This window comes from Pygocentrus nattereri, chromosome 19 (assembly GCF_015220715.1).
Source record: "Pygocentrus nattereri isolate fPygNat1 chromosome 19, fPygNat1.pri, whole genome shotgun sequence".
Taxonomy (NCBI): Eukaryota; Metazoa; Chordata; class Actinopteri; order Characiformes; family Serrasalmidae; genus Pygocentrus; species Pygocentrus nattereri.
The window spans coordinates 23,267,558-23,286,656 of NC_051229.1; the positions used below are offsets into that span (position 1 = coordinate 23,267,558).

The 19,099-nt window shown below is 38.3% G+C and overlaps 1 protein-coding gene across 2 annotated transcripts in view; it reads right to left on the reverse strand.

Annotated features, from left to right (window-relative positions):
* adcy8 (adenylate cyclase 8 (brain)) overlaps positions 1 to 19,099 on the reverse strand; it is a 97,332-nt gene that overhangs the window by 37,688 nt on the left and 40,545 nt on the right. For both annotated transcript variants that reach the window (XM_017699220.2, XM_017699219.2), the window contains exons 5-7: positions 13,198 to 13,325; positions 9,349 to 9,507; positions 8,438 to 8,708 (exon numbers count right to left, since the gene is read on the reverse strand). In XM_017699220.2, coding sequence (XP_017554709.1) covers positions 8,438 to 8,708; positions 9,349 to 9,507; positions 13,198 to 13,325 — 558 coding nt within the window. The remainder of the gene's footprint in view (positions 1 to 8,437; positions 8,709 to 9,348; positions 9,508 to 13,197; positions 13,326 to 19,099) is intronic.

Sequence of the window (19,099 nt, forward strand, 5' to 3'; positions counted from 1 at the left end):
TAACAGTTAAAATAAAAATGAACATTTTTTTCTTTGTAGAGATTCCATCAATGTCCATCTCAAATACTTGTAAAGGAAATTAAACATTTAAACATGTTTGGGTGCACCAGACAAGTTCAGTTTTTGTGGTTGATGGAGTTCTAGTATAAACTGTTATGTACACCTAGTTTGATGGTTGTGTATCTTCAAATTGAATTAGAAAATGATTTTACATTCATACTTTAAGTAGTACATTTATGAGCATGTACTTTTACATAAGACTGACTTACACAAGTACTTCATACTTCAACTTTAACTTGAGTATTTTTTACTAGATTACTAGTAAGTAAGGATTAAAGTTATTCTCTGTTTCTTCTCCAAAACGGCAAAATTTTACTAATTATGTTTATATTTTCAGTGCAAGCACAAAGGAAATAGAGCAGTAAATATGTGGTGCTGGGCTTTACCTGCAGAGGTCTTTTCTCATGAAATTTTGAAATCCAATGATTTATGCCAGCACTCTGAATTTGTATATACTATCACAGTGAGTATGATTCTAAACCTGTTACAGCAATGCAGGCATTTATTTCTTCTTTAAATAATAATTTATTTCAAAAGGAACTGAAGACATTTGGCAAACAATATAATGTGTTTTTGAGGTAGCTGTAATGTAATAAATTTGATACAATTAATAAACTAGTTCTAAACATTCACAATATATAAGTAAATAAGTACAACATAAGTAAATAAGTAGCCTACATTAAAAACACATTCTAAAGAAATTTGTTACCACATTGCCTGTTACAGTAACAATGACTTTTGTAGAAAGGAGTTGAAATGAAAACAGCTAAAACATAACAGAAAACTATATACAGTAAAAATATCAACAGACTTGCAAACAGTGTAATATGAACAGTTAATTTCAGCTCTCAGTAACACTGCCACAGGCTGACTCTAATACAGCTGAGCAATAAGCTAAACTGCATAAATATTTTTTCCAGGTTTATTTATTATTTGTTAATGTTCATTACGTGTTTATTCTGGTTTTGTTAATATCCTATAATAAGCTTCCAGTTAACTCAGCATCACACTCAGCTGGTCTCGATAACAATTTCAGAGTCAACCTTACCCTGAGACTGAGACAAAACCAAGTCCAAATGAGATTTAAACCAAGAACATTAGTTTATGGTTGGGAGATCGGTCTTGAGTATTACATCACTATCCCGTACACCATACCAGTCAATACTGTGGCATGGCTTAAGTTAATTCAAGAAATATATATGACTTTTGACAAAAATAGAAGGCATGAGATATCACCATGAGCTGCATCAGTAAAGCTACTCAGAGACAGACAGCAACAAAGGCAGAAATCGTTAGATCTCAACTAAAATTGACAAGCCAAAGAAAGTCTCTATAAAGTTAAGGCATGATTCAATCACAGATGGTTACTGTAGTTGTAAGGCAGGGTGAGATTACACAGCTAAAACGACACTGGCTCTATCCTAACAGTGCAGCCTTTGGTTGCACTTTATATGAAGTGTCTCTAATAACTGTGTAGTTACACATGAATAACATATGCAAAAACAATGTAACTACTGATGATTTAGTCAATGTTACAGATGGATTACAGAAGTGCAGCCTATGTAATTACACATGTGTATTAAGTTCAGTTTTGCTTCATGCAATTACACAAGTGTGTCTTCTACATAAGAACTTTCCTGTAGTGCAGTTACAGTAAAGTAAGTGGACAGTTCCTGTGTAGTTGATACGTAGTTACTGTGTAATAATGGGGTGGTAGATGTTGCTTTGGGTTTAATAGAACACATTTAATTAATGTCTTAAAAGTTACATGTTAAGATAGGGGGATGTCTGCTGCACTGTCACATTACAGAATGGTTAAAGCTGAAATTGACCACAGTGTCACAGCACTGTGAATAGGGCATTTTAAATTTAGACATTTTGACATAAACTGAGCTGTGTGTTACAGTTTCCCATTAGTTTGAATGGAAGTGCTGTCATCATCCAACAGTTGCTATGAAAGAATGTATTTGTGGGAGCAACGTAGATATGTCTAGAATTATTACAAAAGGCATTACATCAAACATATATCAAACATATATCCTGGCTGTGCCAGGATGTTACTCATGGTGGATTTCACTGTATACTGTTAAAAATATTTAACAAACTTGGAGTGATGCCATAGTATAATCAACTTATGACTCCTTAAGGAAGCACACATCTCATGAAACCACATCTCAATAAACCCCTGACACCCCATCTGACTAACCCTCTGAAACCCCATCTGACTAACCCCTTGAACTCCATCTGACTAACCCCCTCAAACCTCATCCAACTAAGCCCTTGAATCACCACCTGACTAACCCTCTAAAACCCATCTGACTAATCCCCTGAAACTACATCTCAATAAACCCCCGAAACCCCATCTGACTAACCCTCTGAAACCCTATCTGACTAACCCCTTGAATCTCCAATCAACTAACCCCCTCAAACTCCATCTGACTAAGCCCCTCAAACCCCATCCAACTAACCCTTGAATCTCTATCTGACTAACACCCTGAAACTCATACAACTAAGCTCTTGAAGTCCCATCTGACTATCCCCCTGAAGGCCCATCTTACTAACTTGTTGAAATACTATCTGACAAACCCACTGAAACAACATCTCAATAGCCCCCTGAAACCCAATCTGACTAACCCCTTCCAACTTCATTTGTCTAACTCTTTGAGCCCCCTTCTGACTTACCCACTGAAACCCTATTCAAATAACCCCCTGAAAGCCTATCTAACCCACTGAAACTCCTTCTGATTAACCCCCTGAAATCCTATCTGACTGACCCTCTGAAACTTTATCTGACAGTTTGAAATGACATCTGTCTGAAACCACATCTAAGTCAACCCATACAGACACTATCTGACTGACTCCTTAAAACCACACTCAAATTCACCCCCTGAAACCCCATCCAACAAACCTCCTTCAACCCTATTCAAGAAGCCACCTGAAACCTCATCTGACTCACCCCCTGAAACACAGTCTAAATCACCCCCTGTCACCCCCTTTGACTAACCCCCTGACACCTCATTTAACTAACCCCTGAAAATGCATCTGACTAACCCCCTGAAACCTCACCTTACTAACTCCTTGAAAGGGTTAAAGAAGTATGTGCTACACAGAGATTTGGGAGCAGTCTGTATTCTCTGTCTGACTGAACTGTGTCCTGTTGTCTATGTGCCTATGAAGGCACACTACACACACACTCAGATTTACTGAGTGTAAACTAGAGCAGCCCGCCCTGCCTCCTGCAGTCCAGTGGAGTGTGTATGTTAGGTTGCATAAAAAAGGAAGACAGACAGCATCTATTACTGGAACTGCTCACAAACAAGAGCACAGACTGAGCCTATGTCTGCAGACCTACACGCAAACACACACATGCACTGTGTGACTGTGTCCCAAAGGACAAAGGATGAACAGAGAGAGGAGAAATATGAGAGAAAGAGAGAGATAAAGGAAAAGAAAAGAACGGTAGATGAAAGAGGAGAGGAAGTAAGAGAGAGGGTGAGAGATGGATGAAGAGAGTGTTAGAGAGAGAAGAAGGGGAGAGAGAGAGAGAGACTGTGGGAAAGGAATCCTGTTTCTTGTTGCCATGGAGACCAGTACCAGAATCTTTCTCCCTTACTCTCGCTTACACTCACACAACACTCACACACACACACACACGCACACACACACGCACACACACTCACACACACACACACACACACACACACACACACACACACACATCCCTTATCACTTCAGTGCATATACACTCCATCAGCTTCACACAGATGTAGTCTAGCATAGACTATACGCCAACACAAACACACACAGATTTGCTACATTAAATGAAGCTAAAATATGCACACACATGCATACATGCAAGCACCCGCCTGCTGTAAACCTGCAAGATAAATGAGGGAGGGGGTTGTGCTCTGTGCTGGAGTGTGATTGGTCAATGCCTGCGCCAATCATGGTAAGAGCTCTTTGATGTGTTAAGCTGTTCTTCAGAGCTGACTGCATGACAAAAACAACAAAAGCACCGCGCTAATCAAAGACTGCATTCCCTTATGTTAACGACGTCTCCATAGCAACAGCCCACAGTGGCCAAGAGTTCTGCATTATAAGCAGTCGTTCACATACCAAGAACCTTCTACACCACAGCTCTGCGCCAGCTAGGACTTCCTCTACCACTTTTCAGTAACATCTATATGAATACTCCATATAATCAAAAATCATACACACCCATGCTCTGCGTCATCTAGACCCTTCTGTAAGACGCTTTTGCAACACCTTGAACTTTCTTCAAGGCTGTTCAACACCATGTAGAAATTGGTCATTTTCTAGAGCGGATACTACTCCATAACATCTAGAACCTTAACATGTATCTTCATTCTGCACATAGGTTATACTTTGGTGGTGCTCCTAAGTACATGGCCACATGCTGTAAGTATATTTTGACCAGTAAGAACTGCTAAGCAACTGTTTAAACCTTAATGAATTACGGTCATAAGGATTATGTTAGACATTTAAGTCCTATCAATGGTTGATATTCGTAAAAGCTGTGTTTTTATTTTCAAAATGTGTTTAACCCCTTTTGCCATTAATTATAGTTTTGTTTCTCATTCATAAAAGACTTTGGGCCACTGTTATTCCCCTGCTAGAGCATATAAAAATGGCTGGAAGGCTGTAGTGCAAGGGAAAAAAGCTGCACTACAGCCTACCAGCTATTTTCATATGCTCTAGCAGGGTGAACTGAAGTCTTTTATTACTAAGAGAAGAGAGCATCATCATTGGCAAAAGCAGTTAAACACATGTTGAAAACAAAGGTATAAGGCACCGAGCAGGGCAGCAGGTCAGACCATCTACTTTTATATATGTTTACATAAAAGTGTAGAATTTGACAGGACAAACTACACCACTTGTGTTAAAGAAGACATAAAGACATACATTTGGTTTCCAAATAAAAGTCTTTATAAAAGATTTATATATAACTGACATATCTACCTAATAAAAACCATGTATATCTGTAATACAATGAGTAATATTTTAGTGCAATCGTTTAAAAAATGTTACTATGAATTTTGTTATTTATATATACTTTAGAGTTTTCCAACATCATAATTCATGAGTCGTCTTCAGACGTTCTTTTTTTTTTAAATATTCTAGTACAAAACGTGCTCCATGATGTCATGATTAGAGGGCACTGACTGGACTAAACAGCCTTGAGCATCACACTGAGAATTACACACACACACACACACATATATTCACTCATATGACTGTGCAACCTACAGAAAAAACATCAATCCTCTCCAGGGCAGGAGCACAACATAGCTCTGTACAAACAACACAGTGAAGACTGATTTAAAAGAGTTTCATACCATTTAAATAAACAGTACATAAAATAAACGCAGTCCACCCCAAAAACAAATACTCAGTTTTACCAGGTTTTGACCCAAAACCATATACACCACATTAAAAGAAGTTTGCCAAAAATCTTAAGTGTTTAAATGTCCAAATCACCTTCAAAATTGGTTTAAAATGTTTTTTGTTTTTGTTTTTTTACATCAGGTCGAAGTAATGACTTCTTTTCCAAAATGACTTTGTAAGCTAACCAGCTAGGTCAAGGTTATTAAGAGCTCATCAAGAAATTGTGATTATTTTGACATGAGAAACTATTTTGAGAAAATAAGATTTTTGAGTGCCTGGTTGTTTGTGAACTGTGTGATTTTGAACTTGTGGTGGATGTAACATCTTATCTCAGATATGAATGGTGTATCAAAGCATGTCTGTGACGTTTCTACAACAGAAGCCTCAGCATGCCTGAAGTAACAAGTAGCTTTAGTAAGGCAGAGATTGCACAGCTAACGGACTTTCAACATCTGCTATTAATATCTGTTTGGAAAGAAATCTGTCAAATCATTATTTTAACAAAGCCTGCTCTGACAAAAGATTAGAATACAGCAGTTTTAAATAGGGTTACACTAAAACTAAAAGTTGTTTTATTTTGTTTAAGAAAATATGGAATAATGTGACATGGCAGGCGTCACAATCTTTTTCCATATACAGTGGGTTGCAAAAGTATTCAGCCCCCTTGAACTTTTCAACCTTTTGCCACATTTCAGGCTTCAAACATAAAGATATGAAATTGTAATTTTTTGTGAAGAATCAACAACAAGTGGGACACAATTGTGAAGTGGAACGAAATTTATTGGATATTTTAAACTTTTTTTAGAAATAAAAAACTGAAAAGTGGGGCGTGCAATATTATTCAGCCCCTTTACTTTCAGTGCAGCAAACTCACTCCAGAAGTTCAGTGAGGATCTCTGAATGATCCAATGTTGACCTAAATGACTGATGATGATAAATAGAATCCACCTGTGTGTAATCAAGTCTCCGTATAAATGCACCTGCTCTGTGATAGTCTCAGAGTTCTGTTTAAAGCGCAGAGAGCATCATGAAGACCAAGGAACACACCAGGCAGGTCCGAGATACTGTTGTGGAGAGGTTTAAAGCCGGATTTGGATAGAAAAAGATTTCCCAAGCTTTAAACATCTCAAGGAGCACTGTGCAAGCGATCATATTGAAATGGAAGGAGCATCAGACCACTGCAAATCTACCAAGACCCGGCCGTCCCTCTAAACTTTCAGCTCAAACAAGGAGAAGACTGATCATAGATGCAGCCAAGAGGCCCATGATCACTCTGGATGAACTGCAGAGATCTACAGCTGAGGTGGGAGACTTTGTCCATAGGACAACGATCAGTGGTACACTGCACAAATCTGGGCTTTATGGAAGAGTGGCAAGAAAAAGCCATTTCTCAAAGATATCCATAAAAAGTCTCATTTAATGTTTGCCACAAGCCACCTGGGAGACACACCAAACATGTGGAAGAAGGTGCTCTGGTCAGATGAAACCAAAATCGAACTTATGTTTGGCGTAAAAGCAATACAGCTCATCACCCTGAACACACCATCCCCACTGTCAAACATGGTGGTGGCAGCATCATGGTTTGGGCCTGCTTTTCTTCAGCAGGGACAGGGAAGATGGTTAATATTGATGGGAAGATGGATGGAGCCAAATACAGGACCATTCTGGAAGAAAACCTGTTGGAGTCTGCAAAAGACCTGAGACTGGGACGGAGATTTATCTTCCAACAAGACAATGATCCAAAACATAAAGCAACATCTACAATGGAATGGTTCACAAATAAACGTATCCAGGTGTTAGAATGGCCAAGTCAAAGTCCAGACCTGAATCCAATCGAGAATCTGTGGAAAGAGCTGAAAACTGCTGTTCACAAACGCTCTCCATCCAACTTCACTGAGCTCGAGCTGTTTTGCAAGGAAGAATTTCAGTCTCTCGATGTGCAAGACTGACAGAGACGTACCCCAAGCCACTTGCAGCTGTAATCACAGCAAAAGGTGGCGCTACAAAGTATTAAAGCAAGGGGGCTGAATAATATTGCACGCCCCACTTTTCAGTTTTTTATTTCTAAAAAAAGTTTAAAATATCCAACAAATTTCGTTCCACTTCACGATTGTGTCCCACTTGTTGTTGACTCTTCACAAAAAATATCAATTTCATATCTTTATGTTTGAAGCCTGAAATGTGGCAAAAGGTTGAAAAGTTCAAGGGGGCTGAATACTTTTGCAACCCACTGTATTTAAATGTATTCAAAAACTGTCTGGCAATAAACAATAACAGTCATGTTAGTACCACAAGAGAGCTTTTAATAGGCTCTGAGTATCACACAGACAGTATTTATTACTAGCCTTACTAAATAGTACTAGATGCTTCATTATAATAATATCCTCCCAGTATTTTGTGCTTTGAGAGAGAAACACATATAAATGTATTTGTGATAGTCAAAAGCGCAAAAGAGCAGCGACCACTTCTTTCATTTTATTATGATGGCTACAGCGGGCGTTGCAGCTATTAAGTAAATCATGACAGACATTTTTAGCAGCAAAATATGTGAAACCTGCCCCACGGTGCATTTTCATAACTGATTTTTCCCCAAAAATCAATCCACTTCTTTGTGTGTGTTTGAATCTATACATTACCAACAATGACACAAAAACATAAGAAAAGTATGAAACAGTGTGAGGAGAAGAAGAGAACAGAAAAAGTTTACATAAACATGAATGAAACATCAAAAATAGTTCAACATTTGCATTACAGCACACTGAACAGTACAGGCCAGTATTTCTTTTGTGTTGAGGTACTTATCTGTGTCTATGTGCCTCTCACATTCTGTTGACAAAGGCATGTGTGTGTGTGTATTTGTGTTTGTTTGCATTTGTGTGTGTGTGTGTGTGTGTGTGTGTGTGTGTGTGTGTGTGTGTGTGTGCGTGTGTGCGTGCGTGCGTGTGTATGTGTGTGTGTGTGTACCACTCACATTCTGCTTGCCCACTATATTGTGGAAGGGCAGTTCTGGACTCCAAGTGCCTTCAGTAAAAGTGGTGGTAGATGCTCTATGATCTGATTGGTTGGTGGCCTCCCTCATGATGTCCTCAGGCAGGGCAAGCAGGCTCTCTTCCGGCTGTTTGATCAGGAATGTCTCGATGTTGTGTCTGCGCAGGAAATCGTTCCGGTCCTTTCCATGGCCCGCCTCTACCTCATAGTCTCCATTTAAGCAGTCCAAAGCCGCTTTAGAGATGTGGATCCGCCTGCAGAGAACAGCACCAAAAATATACAACACAAACTGACATACTGTCATATTACTGTTCTTGTTGAGTTCAGTCAGGTTCACACATTACTTCTCAAATGTTTATCTGGCTCAGTTCAGGTTCAAATTTCTCAGCTGGGTTTCTCAAAGCCTATATTTTACTTTTTGTCTTGTCTTGTCTTAGATTTCCTATATAGTTTATTATTTGTCTCCAATTTCATTATCTAAAGTAATTATTAACACTTAGCAGTCTCTGTTATTGCTGGGAATATCAATAAGTACTTTCATATTAATTATTTCTCACTCACTGATTATTTGAATAAGCAAAATGTGTTTCAAACATACAGATTCTGCAGATTTAATGCATAGCAGTTTTTGGTAATAGAACAGAAAACATGACGTTGGCCTGATTAAAGCTATACAATACATGCTCAAGGCCCACAGATCTAGCTTAACACTCTAACTTTAAATATGACAGTAACATCAATCAGAGCTTTGAACAACATGTTCACCCAACACTTCTCAGCCTGTCCCTTACATGTTTAAACAAATAAATAAGTATTTAATTAAAACTGAAATACACACACAGAAATGTGCCAGTGCAGTGTGCATGTATCCGCAGAGTGTATGTGTGTGGTTACCCAGGTATCCCTCCAGACTCAAGTTTGTTGGCGATGTCGACATCCCAGGACCAGACGTCAAACTGCCACTTTCTTAAGCCCAAAACTCCACACAAGACTGAGCCAGAGTGAATCCCAATACGCATGTCGATGTCGTGCTTTGTACGTGAACGCACATACCTACATTTACACACACACATATAATACAATACATGATAGAAGAACGAAACATGCAACCATTTCAGAAAACTGAGCAGAGATCTACTGCATAACAAAAACAAAACAAAATTCACATAGCTAAATTACAGGTGTAACAATATAGAAGGATAAGGCTTTAGATGGGATTAGTTTTACATGGGGAATTTGGGTAACACATTTATTACCACTGTTTCTCACTGTTTGATTTTAGTCCCATCCAAAGTGGTAACTATCCCACAGAATCCTGTCTGAATATTACTTAAGGCTATCCTCAGCATCAAGTAAGTAAAAGTACATTTCAAGAACTTCAGCTTAATGTGATGCCTAGAATGACTGAGAACATTGTCCTAAATTGTTTTAGACAGGCACAATTACAATACAGGATATAAGCTGCCTTCCAAAACCTAAGGAGTGCCCTCGATAGGACTGTCTTCTGCAGGCTTCTTGTTTGTATTACATGATGCAAAATGGAATGGTCCAGCAATGGCTTAGACACTTGCTCAGGATTATACTGCATTTCGCTGTATATGAATAATCTTTCTGATTGGAACAGGCTTAGATGATGTAATAGTCAAGAAAATTGGCCTGGCTCCACTCTTTTCTCTATTCAACCCCATCTTTTGATCTTATTGCTGTCACCTGTGCATAGTTTGTATCCCCTCCTTCCCAGGCATTTCTAGTCTTGTCTTTGGGTTTAAACAGTCCTCTTGTTTCAGTGTATCCTTGTCAGGTGCTGTCTTATTCATTGTTATGTCTGTGGTTAGCTTTCACATGCTGTGTCTGTCCAAAGTCCTGCCCCAGTTTTCTTCCCCGGTCCCTCTTCTTTTCCAGTTTCCACTGAATTTGGCTCTGCCTCTGAAGAATCAGTTGTTGGGAGCTGCACATGGGAGCTGCACGTCAGGAGGGTGTTCCGTCACAGTTCCTCCATCCAATCTCTGCCCTCTCCTGCCTTCACTCCTGCCAGTCTCCTCTCTAGCCTGTCTCTGTCCAAACCCTGCCATCCCAATCAGTAGTATAACCATCTGTTTTGAGTTCAGGTACTTGAATAAGTTTTGAATAATAAGAATTGATTTTGTTAGTTTTGTCTCTCCTGTTGTTTGTTTCTTGTTCTTCATTATTTATGGTTTGTTCTCCCTTATGGTTTGGTCCCCTTATGTGTTTTAGATGCTTCCTATTTTGAATGCAGCTCTAAGTCTCTATAGTAATACGCGCTGTTATAAATCAAGGATGACAATGGAAACAGTCTAAAACTTGATATTATGATGTTCTTAAACAAGCAGAGATGTAAACTTTTTATTGTACAATAAACTAAACAAAACGGACAGTAACTGATGACAACTGAGACTGACATTAGTGCATAGACATAGGGTCTTTGGTGGTACCCACACCCAAAAAACCCCAAATAAATACATAAAATAAAAAAGACTTAAAAATTTCAAAATTTCATGTGTGTATTATAGTAACAGCTTTTGTGTAAGATCCAAAGACTTTTGAACTTTCTTCTCTTTTTCTTTCAAGCCAAACAATGTACTAATGTAATGTAATAATAATGTATAATGCAATGTAATATTTCTTCATTTATTACAGGTATTTTACCATGTGCACATATTCAACAGCTACTCGTTTATCTAAGGTTTACAATATACCTGCAGTGGAGTGTCTCAAGTATTTGAGGACACTTGAAACTGAGACAACATCTTAGTGTCAAGATCATCTTAAGTGGTAGAAAGAGTTTCTACCAATTAATAATCACCAACCAAGCCCTGGTCAGTAATCTATCGCTGTATAGTAGATATTATGTAACAAGATATAAATGCTAAGGTGCAATATCTTTTGCTCTTTCTCCTAAAGAATACATTACAGCAAAATAGATTGTTTTTGTATGTTTTTGCATATCTTGCTTCATAATTATCACTGATTAATTATTAAACTACCGATGTATGTAATTACCTAATTAAGTCATTCAGAATTCCAGTCATTCACCCAGAATGTGACCATAATTACAGCGCTTGTAGCTCAGTGTGTATGTGTGGGTGGCTCTGCAGGTTGAGTGGTGTGTTTGACCGTAAGTGCACCCTTTGCCCTGACTGAAACAGCTCTGTAACCAAACATTGCACTTTTCCTCTAATGCACGTACACACACACACACACACATGCACGCACACTCGCTTGCTTACACACCTGCTTCTGAAGTGCCTCTCGTCCAACATCCTGCCTCTACAGATAATCAACAGGACTACTCTAACGCACTCTCTCTCTCTCTCTCTCTCTCTCTCTCTCTCTCTCTCTCTCTCTCTTGCTTTCTCTCGTTCAGTGTCCCTAAATGCTATCCTCTGTGTGTCAAAGGGTTCTTTGAGACAATATCATAGAAGAACAATACAATTTCTGGTTCCCTAAAAACACCTTTCAGTGGATGTTTCTTTAAAGGAATACTTGGGCTTTTTCAGCACTCTTTGTCCATTTTATCAGCTCCACTTGCTATATAGGTGCACTTTGTAGTTCTACAATTACAGACTGTAGTACGTCTGTTTCTCTGCATACTCTGTTAGCCCCCTTTTGCCCTGTTCTTCAGTGGTCAGTATCCCCATGGACCCTCACAGAGCAGGTACTGTTTGGGTGGTGGATCATTCTCAGCACTGCTGTAACACTGATGTGGTGGTGGTGTGTTAGTGTGTGTTGTGTTGATACGAGTGGATCAGACACAGAAGTGCTGCTGGACACTTCAAACACTGTGTCCACTCACTGTGCACTCTATCAGACACTCGTACCTTGTAGAGACAATAGCTCATCTGCTGCTACACAGTTGGTGTTGGTCATGCTCTAGTCCTTCATCACTGGTCACAGGACGCTACCCACAGGACACTGTTGGCTGGATATTTTTGGTTGGTGGACTATTCTCAGTCCAGCAGTGACACTGAGGTGCTTAAAAACTCCAGCAGCACTGCTGTCTGATCCACTCAGACCAGCGCAACACCCACTAACACACCACCACCACGTCAGTGTTACTGCAGTGCTGAGAATGATCCACCACTCAAATAGTACCTGTAATGTGAGGGTCCATGGGGGTCTTGACCACTGAAGAACGGGGTAAAAGAGGGCTAAGAAAGTATACAGAGAAACATATGGACTACAGCCTGTAATTGAAAATTGCACCTGATAAAATGGACAATGAGCATAGAAACATGTCATAATGCTATGCCTGATCGGTGTATATGTGTTTTTTTATATATAATTTTATATGTTCGCTATATAAATGATGACTGAGGCCTATTTTATTGTTGGATGCACTCGTTCAGAGCATAATCCAAACTGGTAGGTGCTTATTATTGGTTTGTTTAACCAGAGTGAGAATAAAACATGATCTAACTAAATCAATCTCTGAATCTATGAATTTTTAGCATTGTTAGACCACATTCTTAAGATATCAACAACAGCACAAAGAAATCACTGGATTACAAGAGAAAAGCAGATTCAATGGATGCATTTTGGAGTCAGTTTTACAGTGTTAAGGAACCAAAAGGAGTTAAAAGAATACTTTTGGCACCCTTAATTTGAAAAGTGGAGGTTTACAGTTATTGCTGTTTATAGCCGTTTGCTGTTTCAGAAACAATTTGAAGGCTATTGTGCTATTGTGGCATTGACATGTTGGTCCATGTGTTGCTCTGATGTTACCTGATGGTTTTGATCATGCTCAGACCCATTTCCACACAGCAGTGGGCATGGTCTGGTCTGGGTTCAGGAAGCCCTGAAACGCAGTAATAACAATCACCCAGAATCTTTATCCTCAGACAGTGGTGCTCCTGACAGAGAGAGAGAGAGAGAGAGAGAGAGAGAGAAAGAGAGAAAGCATATTCTTTTAGTAACTAACCTTTAGAGTATTTTTCACAGAAAGAATGTTGTCATATTGACTGTCATATATTGCTTCCATGCAATAAAAGTCTTGAAGTGGTTAATAGGCCCTTTCCACATTTTTTCTGCCAGAAGTACTTGATACAGGTTAACGTCACTTCCTCTACAGCAATTACAATGGGAATAATGATGAGTTGAGTGTATACAGATCACTCAAGTATTAGAGCTACAAGCAAAAACAGCTTTATCTTAGTTCCAATTGTCAGATGAAGATGAGCACAGAAAAACAGTTAATAAAAGAATAAACTTTGTTAGATGGAGTGAAAGTGTGTCTGCATTTCACCACTGCTGACTAACAAGTTAGTATTACAGTGAATGCACTGTGCTGTAAAGTTGCTGCTATAGCCACTTTTTAGAGGAACAGTTCATTTTCTCCCTCAAAAAGATCAGCAAATGATAGAGCGAGTGCTCGGCAGAGAGTAGATGTTTGTTCACTGTTGCCAGTGGTTCCACCTTAAATGGTACCTAAGCCACCAGAATGTAACTGTTCCACCATTTGAGTTGGAACGGAAAAATGTGAACAAGAAGATGACTTCAGCCTGCTGACTTTTTAGTGTTTGACAGTTCTTGTTGCAGATTAAATGTATCAGAAAACCAGCTGAATGACTATAAATGCAAATAAGTAAATCATCTACAGTGACTCAATGGGCCTCAGCATCTCCAGGTAATATGGCTTATCTACCTTTGTGGTTTTAGTTATTTTCACCCATCCATCAATTTGTCACTTTATAGATGTTAACTTAGCTGACATTGTGCTCTAATAGCTACAAAGGAGTTTTCTATGAATCATTTATATTCTTTATTTAGTCCTTTATTGCTGTCTGTTTGGTTCTCCAACAAATCTGGACACATCCTCGAATTTCAATCCTGGCAACTATGGCAAAGATAAAGTTACACACCTTTCTGTGGTGAGCATCTCATCCAAAACTGTTCTCAAACAGATCATTCACAACCTGCATAATGATATTTTCATTATTTGCAACTCAAAAATCTTAGAAAGTGTAACAAATCTCCATGATAATGTTACCCTGCTGAAAAAAAGTGCATTAGGATTAAATGTGATGGTTTTACTTTCAAATTGTAATTCCCAAGAAACAGTCCCAGGACACCTGATAAATCTAGAATTAGAATCCTTTAAATTATGATATCTACCCATCAAAAAAGCACAAAATACCATTACCATTACCAATACCACTGGCACACCACTGTCACGATTGGCCTCTCCCAGTCCTGTACTTGTGTTTTGGTATAGTCCACATGCTTTTGTTTTGATATCCGTAATCCTGCCCCTTGTTTTGTGACTGATTGTTTTCACCTGTCCCTCATCTTCCCGGTGTCGTATTTAAGCACTGTGTTTGCCCTTTGTTTTCGCTGGTCTTTGTTTGAATCTCTGTCTGTGTTGTTGGTGTTATATGCTGTGTTGGATATTCTGTTTGTTCTGCTCTGCTTGTTCTGTTGTATTCTGGTTTATATCATGTCTGCCCCCCTATCTATCCGTGTTGGCTCTATGACCCTGGACTGTCTCGACCCTGATTTTGGATTTGCCCTTAATAAATTTCGCTTATCTCCCCATATGCGTCTGCCTCCTCGCTCCTCGTTACAACTACAAGGAACCACCAGAAACTTTTTAATGTTTTTTTCAGCAGGGCAATGGGAGGAGTCGGATTTTGACAACTTTAACTTGAGACAACAATGGCAAGCAATCTAGCAAATTATATTAGCATTTTTTTATTAATTGACAGTAATTTTCATTTTTGCATGCATCTGTATGCATAACATACAGATGCAATTTTGCATTTATCATCTGTATGTTAGCATTCTTTAGTGTAATAGAAACAGTGAACAGACACAGCATTAATGATAATTTCAGTCAGTTGCCCAGGTATCTGTTACTCATGCCTGCTGTGTTTACATGCTCTCACGACTTGGTAAACAACTGCATAGAAACAAAAAACCACAGCGGCTGTTAGCACTGCTCATCACCACTAAACACCACACACTGCCACAATTAGCCATGCTGTGAGTCATAATAGCATGCTTCAGCTGCTAGCGCTAAATGCTACAGGCAAATGTAAGAGCACTGTGAGAATGGTATTCGTGACAGCACAGAGGCTTCTGGACAGTGGTCCTCAATTCGAAAAAAAAAGAGCTTATAATGCTTTCATCTGAACAATATATTGCTTGGTAGTAGCCCTATCATGAGAGGACTATTCATATTCATTTCATCTTTCAATAGCAGCTACTTGTGTTTCTAAAATTGACTTCTAAAAAATCTTCTAAGCTGCTTCTCCCTCATGGTAATGGGGGTGCTGGTGCATCCCTGTCCCTCATGACTACATAGTAAGTAGTTAGATCCCATTGTTTTAAAGTACATGCGTTTCAAGTCTGAAAATCAGTGGGTGACACTGCGAATTATCACTACTTAAACACATATTTTCCACAGTTAAGTAAGCTTTCTTGGGGTTTTAATATTTCATGATTTTATGTGTGCAACTGTTCAAAGCTATGTTTGCTAACCTGTACTGGAGCATAACTAAAATTCTGCTCAATAGTAGCTGAAATGTTCTGTAGGACTGTCCTTTGAAGGCTCTTTATTTATAATACATAATCCAAATCAAAACAGTCCCCCCAGACCACTTGGCACACCATCAGGAAGGAGCTGACACACAAAATTTAAATGGCAAGTAAATCGTTGATATGAATAATGTAAAATGTAGTTGGCAAAACAATTTGTATGTAATGAAATGCTGTCCTGTAAGCTAAAACTGTTAAACACACTGAAAGCAGATGTATTTCACACCCTGCTGTCAATTTACACCCTCTTTAACAGATATACAACTAAAGAAACACTGTGCTATATATGTTACCACATATGCTTCTGGTCTTTTTAAATCATCTACCAACATTTCTCTTGAATTTTCAATGGATCAGATACCAGAACACCATGAAGGGCACTCTTGCAGCCTTTGATGATGTAGAAGTCTACAACTGAAGGCCACCCTTGACCACAGCCTAGCTTTTGGAACACAGAGTTCTCTAGCAGCTCAATTGATTCTGCAAGCTAGCACTCATTAGCATCTTGGCTGTAGCAAGCTTCCCAACCCATATTTGTTCCACATTTGATCCTAGAACTGTCCCAGAGGAAATTAATGTTTCAGTTTAATGCATTAGGGTAATTTAAGAATCATTTCAAGTAGATCAATATTAATATGGACATCAACTGTGATGAAATACTTTAATCACATGCTAGCATATGCTTACACACTACATGCTACAGTGGATTGTAACCAGAGAGGTTACAAAGGAGGAGAAAGGCCTCTGGTCTTCAATAAAAAGAGCCAATCTGCTTGCTGGTAAGACCCCCCCAGGTGAAGTTGCAAGTGGGAAAGCCACAATCAATGGGCACAACAACCCAAAAAAACCCACAATTGTTTTGCATTAATTAAGTGAAATGATACAAATTACTTATTTACTTACTTACTTAGTATCTCCATTCAAAGAGGCAGAAGCTGTATTACAGAAATGTGTAAAATCGTATCTGTTTAGTCACCATGAAAACTTCAGTTAGGACTGAATTTAGGACAGATGATATTACAGAACATCCTAACTAGGCAAAACTGCGATGGGGAAATTGAGACTGGAGAGCAGCGATGCTCTGATAAACAGCATGAAGTGCTGTTACAATATTCTTAACTTCAAGTTTATCACACTTTAGTTTTGTTTGACCTTTTTTACATTGGCAATGGTAGCTATTATTAGATATCTGGCTAACTAACTTGCTAGGTTTAAAATGTACTAACTTGAGATAAGTTGCTGTAAGATAAGATTCCTATATTAGGATAAGATTTGCTTCTGTAAAACGAATTTATGAAAAATCATATCCTGACCTGTCAGATCTTTAAACAAAAAGATACAAAGTTTCTGTAATATGGCTCCTGCATAACAGTTATTGACTGGAAATAATGTGTCCAGCAAAGTTGCCACAGTGGCCACCAAGTGGGCAGACTGTTCTATGAAGGACTGGCTGTATCTCAACATAACAAAAATAAAACAGAAAAACTGAGCAGCACAAAGCTAAAGCTAATAATATTTCACTGGATTAGTCTGCTTGAGCTGTCTGCATTTTAGGTCACAATTCAGTCTGGATTCAATCATATCATTTTCTGTAATAAAATACCTGGTTCAGAGTATATTTCTAATAAGCATGCTCCAACATGCCTCATAAATTTGAATAACGGGTTTGTTTTCCCCTTGCACACACACTCATATTCAATCTTGAGCATCACATTCTGTAGACAGTTTGGCCTAAGAATGGTCTCCTCTCTATTACTGTAATATTGAATCTGGGCATTGGTGATTGAACACTTCCATAAATATGTATATATCAAATAGAGCTTTTTTCTGAGCAGCTGCTGACTGAAGTATTGACTCAATCTTTATATCCCAGCCTCACATATTCCTGCACAAACAGAAAAACATGCTTGGGCAGTAGTTCTGTTTCAGCTAATCCTGTTGTTAGTAGGCTTTGTACTAAGAGGCAGAACGGCTGGGGAAAAGAGACTAAACTATACATGACAAATCACATCTGTCTGGTAGAAAGACAGAAACACTGATAAATCCTAATGTAATGACCCTCTACAGCCACTAATACCCTGAAACAGCAACACATGCTAACACAAACATATGCATTCATGAAGAATGCCAAGCCTGCTGCATTTTCATTATGATAGTACACATACTAACACATACTGGCTTCACACTAAAAAGAGACATCATTCAAGTTGTTCATTTTTCAATGTTTAAGATAAAATTACAAATAAGACCCAACAACTAAGAGACTTGTGTCCAGCTTTGCATGTGAAATCTGCAGCGGTATATTTCCATGCTTCTTGGAGACACTTCCAAAGCGCAGTCTTAGAATTTTCTGTTTCTCATGATCTGAATTATCTCAATTACAAATGTAGATTCATAAATCTGTAAAACCTTGCCGCACAAAACTAGCTAAATTTCTTTATTTATTCTTCTTTAATTTTGAATTACTTTTATTAAACAACAGCTTCTTAATGGCTACTTATCCTTTAGAAACCATAATGCTGAGTTGTCTTTTTACAGTGGAAGGATTGACAGAAACATGGGTATATTTTTTTTTCAAATCTGAAGCAAGAGACTCGCAAAGATGAAAACTTCAAGTATTGTTCATCTGACGCTTATCATTTTGTTGATCTACCAGGTCTGGGATGATTGTTAGAGTCCCACTTTCATAGTACACATGAATCTGTTTTAAAAGTTGGAAACTTATTCTGCTTTTTTATGCACTTATGCACTGTCTCATATCTAATCTCCTTAGAAATATGTCCTTTAGCCACTTTAGATGCACATGAGAAAGAAATGTGTAAGGCAGCTGAGGTGAGTTTGGGTAGTTGCTTCAGTGGGAAATTGTATAATAATAGATTTCATATTATCCTTAATGTTGAAAACTTTTCTGCAATAGTCTGTAAAATATATTTTCGGACTGCTAAACAAAAGGGTGATCTCTGAACTTTTTTGTATTGTTTTAAATTAAATCTTTTTTTTCTCCAGTAATTTATTTTGGAATTTTAAAAATTTTAAAATTTTATCCATTGTTTGTTATTGCTCAGTTAAGCCTATTTATATTGTATGGACT